The sequence below is a fragment of the Orcinus orca genome, chromosome 5 (assembly GCF_937001465.1).
Source record: "Orcinus orca chromosome 5, mOrcOrc1.1, whole genome shotgun sequence".
Lineage (NCBI taxonomy): Eukaryota > Metazoa > Chordata > Mammalia > Artiodactyla > Delphinidae > Orcinus > Orcinus orca.
The window spans coordinates 50,898,510-50,911,261 of NC_064563.1; the positions used below are offsets into that span (position 1 = coordinate 50,898,510).

The 12,752-nt window shown below is 37.2% G+C and overlaps 1 protein-coding gene across 1 annotated transcript in view; it reads right to left on the bottom strand.

Moving 5' to 3' along the window:
* The window catches only part of WDR49 (WD repeat domain 49), a 104,497-nt gene that overhangs the window by 75,934 nt on the left and 15,811 nt on the right, over nt 1-12,752 (bottom strand). The window contains 2 exon segments of the mRNA XM_049710517.1: nt 286-635; nt 856-946. Coding sequence (XP_049566474.1) covers nt 286-635; nt 856-946 — 441 coding nt within the window.

Sequence of the window (12,752 nt, forward strand, 5' to 3'; positions counted from 1 at the left end):
CATAAAGGTCTTATCAGCTAGTAATGCAGCATGGCCTCACTGGGGACAGAGCCAAGAATCTGAGTCACTACCGGCCTTGCTATTTAAAAGCACAAAACAGAACAGTCTGTGAATTGGAGTAACTCACTTGGCTTTACTTGCGTTCCCTCCAGGTGAGACGAGAGGTACAAAAGAGTGATGCAGCTCTCTGTCACTGCTCGTGTTACACTTGCTATTGATCAGGAGCCCTGTCTTATCATTTCCCCCCTTTTACAAGCAATACATTTATTTCTAAAGACTCTGTACCTTGTTTACATTTTCCAGAGAAGCCATACTTGTCAGCCACAGGTGTTTAAGCTTGTTGGCATCTGAAGTGATGGGAAGCATTTCTTGCAGCTTTAAATGCTCTCCCCAGATTCCTACTACACCTTCCTTCCTGATGATCAGATAACGACTTGAACTTTTTAAGAAAATTACTTTTTGAATGGTGTCCTTGCGTTTCACTGGGAGGCATTCAAGGTCTTTCCACTGGGGAACCACCATTGCCTTTGCTTGTTCATCTTTCTCATAAAGTGTTAACAGCACAAATGAAGTCAGCTTGTCCCAATTAATACAGCCATCGTGGGCCACATCCACTTTATCAAACAGCTCTCCATGGGCTTCCCTGGTGGCGCAGTGGTTGAGAGTCTGCCTGCCGATGCAGGGGACGCGGGTTCATGCCCCGGTCCGGGAGGATCCCACATGCCGCGGAGCGGCTGGGCCCGTGAGCCATGGCCGCTGAGCCTGCGCGTCTGGAGCCTGTGCTCCGCAATGGGAGAGGCCGCAACAGTGAGAGGCCCGCGTACCGCAAAAAAAAAAAAAAAAAGAGCTCTCCATATTCTTCCTTTGTGCCCCAACCAACAATCTCTGTCATCGTCTGCACAAACTCTTCTCTGGACATACAAATGGTTTGACTTGGCTCTGAGGGCTAGAAACAGGAAAAAAAACAAGACATCAGTGAAAACGTCCTAAATACCAGAGCACTGTGCTACCCCCAAAGGTGGATCTAATCAGCGATTCTTCCAAGATGCAAACAAAAACATCTACTTTATAATGGTGCTATACTTAAATGAATTGGGGCTGCAGAGCAAATAACTGACAGACCTACAAGCTGACATCCTCAATCACAGATGTCCTTATAACTGGCAGAGGGAGATAGGAGAGTCAGAGGTTTGATATGATGATGGATGCAGAGGTCAGAGTGATGCAGGGCTATGAACCAAGGACTGCAGATGACCTCTAGAAGCTGGACAAGGTAAGGAAAGAGATTATCCCCTAGAGGCTCCAGAAGGAAGACAATCTTGACAACACATTGATTTTAGCCCTGTAAAACCCATTTTGGAATTCTGAGCTGTAGAACTGTAAGATGATACATTTGTGAGGTTTGTGCTACTAAGTTTGTGGTAATTTGTTAGAGCATCAATAGGAAAAAAATATAGTGGTTTAGAGAAAATGGGTGAATCCCTGAAGAGAGCTTAGCATAGCCAGTAAAATGATATCCCAGTGACACTTTAATCCAAGGGCAAGAAGTCACCTCTATGAACACACCATTACAAAGACAGTGAAACCTTATAAGCTGATTTTCTTTATTCGTGGTAGTTATGTTCTATAAAGCCTTTGCAAACACTAAATTAGCAGATACTGAACCATGGCTTTTATGAGAAATACAACATTAGGTTTCTGTGAGCCTCTGGTCACAATATTTTCATCGTCAATTCATAATTTTGTTTTATGTCTGTTTCCACTGAAAGACATTTTAATATATATTGTTAATTCATTAACAGTGAATTCATGGCCAACATTACTATAAGTCAAGACAGAGTGAAGCTTATCTAACACACGTATTTTCTCCATAAGGCACAGCACAACCTTCTTGCACTTAGACAGAACTTTACACTACACTTGGGGAGCCATTTTAAACAGTGAAATCACCGAAAAAAGCACAAAATGCAAAAGCTTGGCACCAAGTGGAGCACAAATAGGACACTTGTTTACAGTACGAGAGCTGGAATAAGAAGGTAGGGTGTCACTGAGTTTGACCTCAGCACTGAACCGGCACACTGGAAGACTGCAACTTTTTGCCACTCTGTACATGTGTGTGAATGACCATGAAGGTGCCTTGAGTATTGACTTGGGGGTTACAAATAAATTTTAGCAAGTAGGCAAATTCACAAATACAGAATCCATGAATAATGAGAAGCATCTGTATTTCAAATAAGTATATAGCTTAATATTGATAGGCTGTTTAGTTCAGTGAGCTTCATGATGAGAGAATCTATTTTTCTACTACCTCAGAGCCAAAGAGTCAGAATTGACAGTAAGCACAGGGAGGCAGCATATTGTAGAGCAGGTCAAACAATTGTAGGTTTAATCCTGGTTCCACCAGAGTCTGTGGGAACTACTGGCAAGTTACTTCACTGTTGAGGCTTAATTCTCCCATCTGTGAAGTGGATATAGCAAAATATCAGTCTCAAGAAAATGATTATGAAGGTTAAATGACATATCAGTAAATGCAGAAAAAGCATTTGACAAAATTCAACACCCATTCATGATCAAAACTCTCAGTAAACTAAGAATAGAAGGAAACTTCCTCAACTTGGTAGAGAATGTCTGCCAAAAACATACAGCTAACATCATACTTAATGGTGAAACTTGTAGCATTCCTACTAAGGCTCAGGTACAAGGCAAGCAAGTCTTCCTCTCACCATTGCTTTTCAACATCATCTTGGAAGCTCAATGCAATAAGACAAGAAAAGGAAGTAAAATTATAATGATTGGGAAGAAAAATAAAACTGTCTTTGTTCACAGATGACATGATCATCTATGTAGAAAATCTGAAAGAATCAACAAAAAAGCTCCTGGAACTAAGAAGCGAAGATAACAAGATTGCAGGATACAAGATTAATATACAAAAGTCAGTAGATTTCCTATACACCAGCAATGAATGAGAAGAATTTGATATTAAAACCACAGTATCATTTTACATTAGCACCCTCAAAAATGAAATACATATAAATCTAACAAAGTGTGTATGAGATCTATATGAGGAAAACTACAAAATTCCTATCAGCAAAGTCAAGAACTGAATTATTGGAGAGATATTCCATGTTCATAGAGAGGAAGATTCAGTATTGTCAAGATCTCAGTTCTTCCCAAGATAATCTATAGATTCCATGCAATTCCAATAAAACTCTCAGCAAGTTATTTTGTGGATATTGAAAAACTGACTCCAAATTTATATGGTGAGGCCAAAGACTGAGATGAGCTAACACAATGTGAAGGACAAGAACAAAGTTGGAAGCCTGACTCTACCCAACTTCAAGATTTATTATAAAACTGCAGTAACCCAGACAGCGTGGTTGGCATAAGAATTGGCATAAGAATATAGAACCAGATCAATGAAATAGAATAGAGAGCCAGAAACAGACCCATATAAACACAGTCAACTGATCTTTGACAAAGGACCAAAAGCAATACAATGGAGAAAAGATAAAATCTTCAACAAATGGTGCTGGAATAATTGGACATCCACATAGCAAAAAAATGAATCTAGACACAGACCTTATACCATTCACAAAAATTAACTCAAAATGGATCACAGACCTAAATGTAAAACACAAAACTATAAAACTCTTAGAAGGTAACATAGAAACAAACCTAAATGACCTTGAGTTTGGTCATTTAGGTTTGTTTTTAGATGCAACACCAAAGGCACAATCCATGAAAGAAAGAATTCATAATCTGGATTTCATTAAAATTTAAAACCTTCTCATGAAAAACAATTTCAAGAGAATTAGTAGACAAGCCATAGACAGGGAAGTATTTTCAAAAGATACATCTGATAAATAATTCATCCAACATATACAAAGAATTCTTAAAGTTCAACTATAAGAAAACAAATAATCCAATTAAAAACGGGCCAAGGACCTTAATAGATACCACACCAAAGAACAAATACAGATGGCAAATAAGCATATGAAAGGATGTTCCGTATCATATGTCATCAGGGAAATGCAAATTAAAACAACAGTGATATATTACTACATACCTGTTAGAATGGCCAAACTCTGGGACACTAACAACAGTAAATGCTGACACAGATGTAAAGTAACAGGAATTCTCATACGTTGCTGGTGGCAACGTAAAATCATAGAGCCACTTTGGAAGAGAGGTTAGCAGTTTCTTACAAAATTAAACATACTCTTACCATATGCAGATCCAGCAATCACACTCCTTAGGATTTACTCAAAGGATTTGAAAACTAATATCCACATGAAAGCCTGCACACTGATCTTTATAGCAGCTTTATTCATAATTAGCAATACTTGGAAGCAACCAAGATGTACTTCATAGGTGAATGGATAAATAAACTATAGTACATCCACAGAACAGAATAGTATTCAGTACTAAAAAGAAATGAGCTCTCAAGCCATGAAAAGACATGGAGCAAACTTAAATGCATGTTACTAACTGAAAGAAGCCAATCTGAAAAGGTTACACGCTGTATGATTCCAACAACATGACATTCTGGAAAAGGCAAAATTATGGAGACAGTAAAAAGATCAGTGGTTGCCAGGGATTAGAGAAGTGGAGGACGATGAATAGGCAGAGCACAGAGAATTTTCAGGGCAGTGAAGCTACTCTGTATGGAACCACATTAACGCATACATGTCGTGATACATTCGTCCAAACCCATAGAACGTACAACACCAAGAGTGAACCTTAATGCAAACTGTGGACTTTGGGTGAGTATGATGTGTCAAAGTAGATTTATGAGTTGTAACAAGTGTACTACTCTGGTGGGGATGCGGAGAATGGGGGAGGGTATGCACATTTCAGGGTAAGGGGTATATGAGTAACCTCTGTACATTCCCCTTAATTTTGTTGTGAACCTAAAACTGCTCTAAAAATATAAAGTCTTAATAAGAACGGTTAACTGAGATACCACGTGTGTGAGAACTAAGTAATCAAGTGTTTAATAGAAGTTAGTCTAAGCTTTTAATTAATTAAATTAACTTTCTGAGAAATAATTGGTATTTAGCCGTTTGAACTACTCAGAAGTCCATCATTCTTAACTTTGTTAAATTATTTTTAGACTAAAAAGTTTAGATGATGGAAATTTTTCAGTGACCCAGATTTTGAGTACGGAAAGAAACCTGATCTTAACAACACTCCATTTGAGCCCAAACTGCAAACTGTTCCTGAAAGCTAAGTCAAGTTGATCTTGTATTTTAAACTATTATGTAATGACATCAATCAGCCTCTCAAATCTATATCATTATCCCTTTAACAAAAAGCATTTTAAGGCCAAACCTTATTTTCTTCCTATAAGTTTGTAATTTATTTTTATTTCTACGAACAAGAAACTGTTCTGACAAATACCAAGACAACTTCTTTTTTTACATTCTAGAATATGGAATGGCAAATAGACCATAAACAAAGAAGAAAATAAATTTTCTTCCCCAAAGTAACATATACAATCACCTTTATAATTTTCTGCACATGAATAATGCCAATATGCACCAGGGGAAAATTTGAGAAATACTTCCAATTTATGAAATGTGACAGAGAAGCACAATTGTATGACATACTTGGCAATTCTATTACTAATTGTTCACTCAGTAGCTTTTTTTGCTTTTAGTTTTAAAATAAAACCATGGTTTTACCATGAAAATCCTTCATTCTAAATAAATATGCACCAGGGAAGTCCCACATTAAACAATTTTATTCAAACAATATTTATTATTGTTGAAGACACATCCACGTCAAGTTAAATTCACAAGCATATATTTAGTCTAGCTAGGGAAATAGTAAGAATTTATGAAATTGGATTTCATTGTAAAACATAGAGCATAAAATAATTCTCAGTCCCTTCAACTGAAAATTTAATTAGTATAGCTTTAACAAAACCTTCTTCCCATAGACAATTTGTTCTAATTTGAATGTAGGCCTTCCAAATAAAAACTACCTCATAATGTTTTAAAGTATACCCTTTCACTCCTATTAGTCATGATTCTCTGTCTGGTCTTTTTGAGCAATAATTAGTACTCCTGCATCTATTAGAACTCCTTTTCTAATAAAATTGAAGAGTGAATGATCCATTAGAAAACGTATTCTCATTCAGCTCCCTAAGATGATGTTAACAAATTTATTTTGCTATGTCTAGGTAACTATGAGTAAGAAAATAACCAGCTATGGCCTCTCATTGTTCTTGCAAGGAAGCTAATATACTCAGAATGTCTGGCTGATTATCTCAGCAAGCACGACTTCAGACCTTTAGAAAATCTTCCTGTCTTCCTGAATCCCTTTCAAAGAGTATTCTAAACATCATCTCCTTTTGCCTATAAAGCATTTTCTGCAGCTACAGTCAGTTCTTGTGAGCTGTCTTTAAGAAAAAAAAAAAAAAGCATGAACTCTGTTACATACTCTTCAGTTTTTGAGCTTTGTTAAGATTTGGATTTCACTGTAACTTATATAAAAACTGAGCACTAAGGCTAAGCGCAAAATTCTGAAAATATACCCTTTCTAAGAAACTTGACAGCCCTTTTTTTCACCAAGAAGAGATCACGTACTTTCAATTAGCAATATATGAGTGTGTCAACACATTTAAAAATTATTTATTTTTGCATAAAATAATCCTTGTTTACTATAGAAAAGGCAAAATATAGATAAGCCAAAAATTAAAATCCTCCGTAACGCCAAAAGCCTACCAGACTTGTTCCTAGGCAGAAACAGAAATACCTGTGCATTACTTACCAAATGGTGTCATGATTTACATACCTTTGTGCGCTGCTTTTTCCATCATACCATGAAGCTATGCCTTGTATAATATATATTGGTCTTTAACATCATTTTAATGGCCACGGAATATTCTATGGAAAGGCATAAAATTTATAACCCCTGTTAATAAAAACTTCAATAGTTCCCAATGCGTTCCCGTTTCATATAAACCACCCTGCAACATACATCTTTGCTTGTTTGTCCAATTATTTCCTGAGGGGAATTCCCTAGAAGCAGAATTGCTGAGTCAAAGAATTTGCACAAGTTTTTGATATATTTTGCGAAATCTTCCTCCAGAAGACTCAACAAATTTACATTTCCATTAACAAAGTATGAGACTGCCTATACCTCACCAAGCTGGGGTATTCTCATTCTTCTTAAGAGTCACCAACTGGTTTCTAAAAAATAGTTCCAGTACGGCTGAACACCGACATACTTGCTGGCAAAACAGATAAACATTCCCAAAGCAGACACAAATCTTTCCAAATCTGCCGACTCTTAGAAATGTTGTTTATCTTTGTTTTTCCTTGACTTTTTCCTATAGCAATATTTTATAATGAAATGAGGGGAAAAAAATTTTCTTTTTTTTCTACTCTGTAAACATGGACTTTCTCAAGACAAGAATACAAGTCCTACTTTAAAACTACAGAGAGATCACAATCCAATTTAGTCAGAAATCTGGGTATTTTCTCCTTTGTCAAAGCCGATAGCGGGTTAACATGTCACTGACCCAAGTTGCACTGCCTTTATCCATTGCTGAGTATTTACTTTCAGATTCTGAAAATTAATGTCAAATGGCAAGTTGTAAACCACTTAGAGAAGTACTTCCATCCATTGATCTATTTATTAATAAAAATATATATTGAACATGTACGTCATACAAGGTATCATGAGGTAGATTTATTCATTCATTCAACAAACACTTATGAAGTGACTTCTCCATGCCAAACACTATTCTAAGCCCTCAGCACCAGCTCTGAACAAGGTAGTTGAAGTCTATGCTCTTCGAGTACTTACGTTAGAGTGGGGAGCCCAAGGATGCTGATCCCATTGAATGACACATGGCTCTAGGTTACCAAAAGTAAAAAACGCACAAGAATCACACTAATTATTGCTTTTCCTAATTTCAAACTGAATTTAGGACTTAAACATGGCAAAAACATTCCATGAACTGAAATCTTGTGTGGACCAGAAATCTTTCTTAAGTCTGAAAAAAAAAAATTTTTTTTAGGTGATTAAAATTCTGCAGTGCTTCTTTTTCTCTACATAAAAAAATAGTTTCTAATAGGATCTCAGAATCTTGTTTTCCCCAGAATCTGCTGGTTTTATCAAGTACTTAACCAAAAATAATATTTCTTCTGTCAAATATGTAGCATGATTTTTTGGTAATGCTCCATGACAGCTGGATGAAGATATACTATCTCAGTGCATCCTTCCCCCCATGCACTGGGGGAGGGATAATAATATAGATTATAAATCTATAATTAAATTTAAAATTGGCATGCTGCTTCCTCACACTTCATTCCGTTGCACTTGCCTCAATTTCCCTTGGTCACAAAGTATATTGGTTATGAATATGTATTAGAGTTTGCTGTCAAACCCTGTGAACATCTTCTGGAGCAGAAGATTAGATATGTTATTTCAAACAGATGCATCAGTTTATATCATCCTTTGCAATTTTCATTTACCAATGAACATTCATGAGAGATTGAACAACAGAAGAGACTAGTCTGCCAGCCAAGGTTCATACTGCTATCTTTTCTTGCTTCAATGGATTTTAGTTGGTTTTAATTTTCATTTACATTATGATATCAATGATTCAAGAGCTCACCAACCTAAATGGAGTTAAATTTTTGTGACTAACAAAGACACAGGCCTTGAAACCCCCATACTGAATTTAAGGTTTAGAACTAAACTCTCGCAAACCAAAAATTCAACAGTTAGATTTCCTATCCAACTGGTAAATTAGAATTGAATGGCAGCTGCAGGATAAAAAGTCAATAAATCTTTCTCTTTTAAATAAAGATCATATTCCCTGAGAAGCGTAAGTGTCATAATATTTTTCTCTAAGGCTATGGAAGTCTTTAATTTTCTGCTATGGACCTAAACCATGTTTATCACTATCATCTGTTTTGCCTAAGCTTAAAAACTTGGAGGGATGAGCCTGACCAGTGGAATGGTATAGCCAAGAGACATTTGAGCTTCATTGATCTTCATTTGAAAATATCCTTACAGTAGGATAAACATATACTGTTTTTAAAAACAATTGCTCTCTCTTCACTGGAAACCACAGACGGAGTCAAAGAATTGCACACATCCATGAACTTCAGGCATGTTAGAGCTGGAAGAAAGTTTAGAGAGTCTACACCAAACCCTTCATTTAAAAGGAAGAAACTGAGGCCCAGAGAATTAAAAAGACTTCTCTGAGGTCACATAGCTCACTGTTGGCAGAAATAGGCTTAAAACCTAGGATTTCCAATTCCTAGCCACTTTCATCATGTCACAAATATGTTGACCTCAACAAAATCTGATTCTCTCTAGGATAGCACATTCATCAGAAAAACAGAAAAGTATGAGGTTGGAATGTGTATACCCAAATGGTCTCATGCAATTTTGCTAAAATCTATTTACTTAGAACCCTAAAGCCTTCTGTTGGTCTACTTAAAATTTACATATGATCTCTGAATCAATAGAGTAAGCAGGAAGTGACTAAACAGTCAGAAAGATTCCAACCCAGGTTCCAGAGGAAAATTTTTTAAACCAAATTATCAGCTCCTTCCTGCTCTTCGTATCCTCCTCAAACCAGAAATCCAACACTTCAACCAATCTCTGGCCATTATACTCATTCCTTTTCTCTGTCACACTTCCATCCCAGGTGTCTAGCGAAACACTAGCCCTGGAAAAGCATCTTCTCCATGCCTACATCCAGGCTGCTGAACAAATATCACAGAAATGGGCAGAATGGTGTCACAGTAATAAAATGCATGATCTCCAACCTCAAAAGGTCCCTCCTATGCTACTAGGAACGCTTCCATGTTTCCTGGCTGAACTCTTACCCTTATTTTCACTTTCTTCAAATACCTACTTGATCATTTCCCTGTCCATTCCTAACAGAGAAGTCTGACTACTAATTCACAGCAATGAAGAAGGAAAATAGAGAGGAAGAGGAAGAGGGGTAGGGGACATCAAGCAGATGGGAACTTCCTCAGTTTTCTGCATGCACATAGAGACTGACCTGCATCAGTAGCCGTTTCCTTCCTTCCTTCCCGTGGTAACAGAAATCCTCCTGTTTCCTTCCCCCACCACCTCAATGAACTCTCTTCTCTTGCTCTCTATTGACTCCTTTTCATAAGCATTTCAACATAATCAAATTACTTGAACTGTTAAAAATCTTCCCTGACATTCCCATCTGCTTTCAGCTACTGGCCCACCTTCTCCTTTCAAACAACCATCTCAAAGGAATCACGTTCACACACTGTCTCAATTTCCTCTCCTCCAATTTACTCAACCTTTGCAATCCAGCTTCCTTCCCTTTACCTCCACTGAAATGGTTCTTACCAAGAAGATTAAAAACCATTAACTAAATCTTTTAGTGGATTCTTTCCAGTTCTTATAAGGTGAAAAATGTACCAAGTTAATATTTGATGTCAAAATATCTTTGTTGGAGAAAATTTCTTGAGACTTCTATTTAGTTAGAAAGTGAAACCTGAGGCCTATGAAAGACATCGATCAAGAAAGCAAAAGGTTCAAGCTGCTCTAAAGGAGAGAAGAAGAATTTGGTATTTGTTTTTGTTGTTTGTTTAAGCAGACGGGAAGAGAATAGTGTCAGAAAGGGCAGGTGGACAGGATGGGAGACAACAAGAGAGCAGACGGTGACGTGGCAATAAAGGGCCATTGAGAAAATCCCGTAGGCAACACACCCATTGATAAAATATAGATATGAATACTTGTTAGTTTTTCATGAACCTCCCTCCATGTGGCTTCAAGCCACTAAGATATAGCCCCCCCACACACACACACATATATACACACCCTTAATCTCCTCCTCAGCTCTTCTGCTGAAGAATTTGGCCTCCCATGCACCTACGGTCACCTAATCTATGACATAGGAGGCAAGAATATACAATGGAGAAAAGACAGTCTCTTCAATAAGTGGTGCTGGGAAAACTGGACAGCTACTTGTAAAAGAATGAAATTAGAACACTCCCTAACACCATACACAAAAATAAACTCAAAATGGATTTGAGACCTAAATGTAAGGCCAGACACTATAAAACTCTTAGAGGAAAACATAGGCAGAACACTCTTTGACATAAATCACAGCAAGACCTTTTTTGACCCACCTCCTAGAATAATGAAAACAAAAACAAAAATAAACAAATGGGACCTAATGAAACTTCAAAGCTTTTGCACTGCAAAGGAAACCGTAAATAAGATGAAAAGACAGCCCTCAGAATGGGAGAAAATATTTGCAAATGAAGCAACTGACAAGGGACTAATCTCCAAAATATACAAACAGCTCATGCAGCTCAACATCAAAAAAACAAACAACCCAATCAAAAAATGGGCAGAAGACCTAAATAGACATTTCTCCAAATAAGACAATACAGATGGCCAAGAGGCACATGAAAAGATACTCAACATCACTAATTATTAGAGAAATGCAAATCAAAACTACAATGAGGTATCACCTCACACCAGTCAGAATGGTCATCATCAAAAAATCTACAAACAATAAATGCTGGAAAGGGTATGGAGAAAAGGGAACCCTCCTACACTGTTGGTGGGAATGTAAATTGATACAGCCACTATGGATAACAGTATGGAAGTTCCTTAACAAACTAAAAATAGAACTACCATACGACCCAGCAATCCCACTACTGGGCATATACCCGGAGAAAACCATAATTCAAAAAGATACACACACCGCAATGTTCAGCGCATCACTATTTACAATAGCCAGGACATGCAAGCAACCTAAATGTCCATCAACAGAGGAATGGATAAAGAAGATGTGGCACATATATACAACGGAATATTACTCAGCCATAAGAAGGAATGAAATAGTGCCATTTGTAGAGACGTGGATAGAACTAGAGACTGTCATACAGAGTGAAGTAAGTCAGAAAGAGAAAAACAAGTATTGTATAATATCACTTATATGTGGAGTCTAGAAAAATGGTGCAGATGACTTATTGGCAGCAAAGCAGAAATAGAGACATAGATGTAGAGAACAAACATGGATACCAAGGGGGGAAGGCGGGGGTGGGATGAACTGGGAGATTGGGATTGATATATATACACTATTGATACTGTGTATAAAATAGATAACTAATGAGAACCTATTGTATAGCATAGGGAACTCTATTCAGTGCTCTGTGGTGACCTAAATGGGAAGGAAATCCAAAAAGGAGGGGATATACGTTTACGTATAGCTGATTCACTTTGCTGTACAGAAGAAACTAACACAACATTGTAAAGCAACTCTACTCCAATAAAAAAATTTTTTTTTAACTCATCAAACTGAAAAAAAAAAAAAGAATTTGGCCTTTATGACAGGCTGCTTTGGGGGTTTTTCCTTCCCCAGAATTTTATAGTAGTCTAATCATACCACATCAATGGTGGGAGAAGCTCCAGTATTTTTTCTGGCAGCATTTACCAGTGTCTGTTCACTGACCAAAGTCCACAGTTGTTTAAGGTTGACTGTTAATGCAGAAGCTCTGCCAGAAAGCAAGGAAGTGATAAAAGATTGATGGAAACATGTAAAAAGGATGCAGGAGCTGGCTTGAAGGGGCTCACACTGTCCAAACTTCGGCAATTTCAGTATCAGAAAGAATAATGATGGTAATAGATAGTAATGCATTGAATAGAATAAATGAATCCACAAGTCTGTAGTAACACCCAAGATACAGACAGACAGACAGACAGACAAACAGACAATAGAAGGAAGAGAG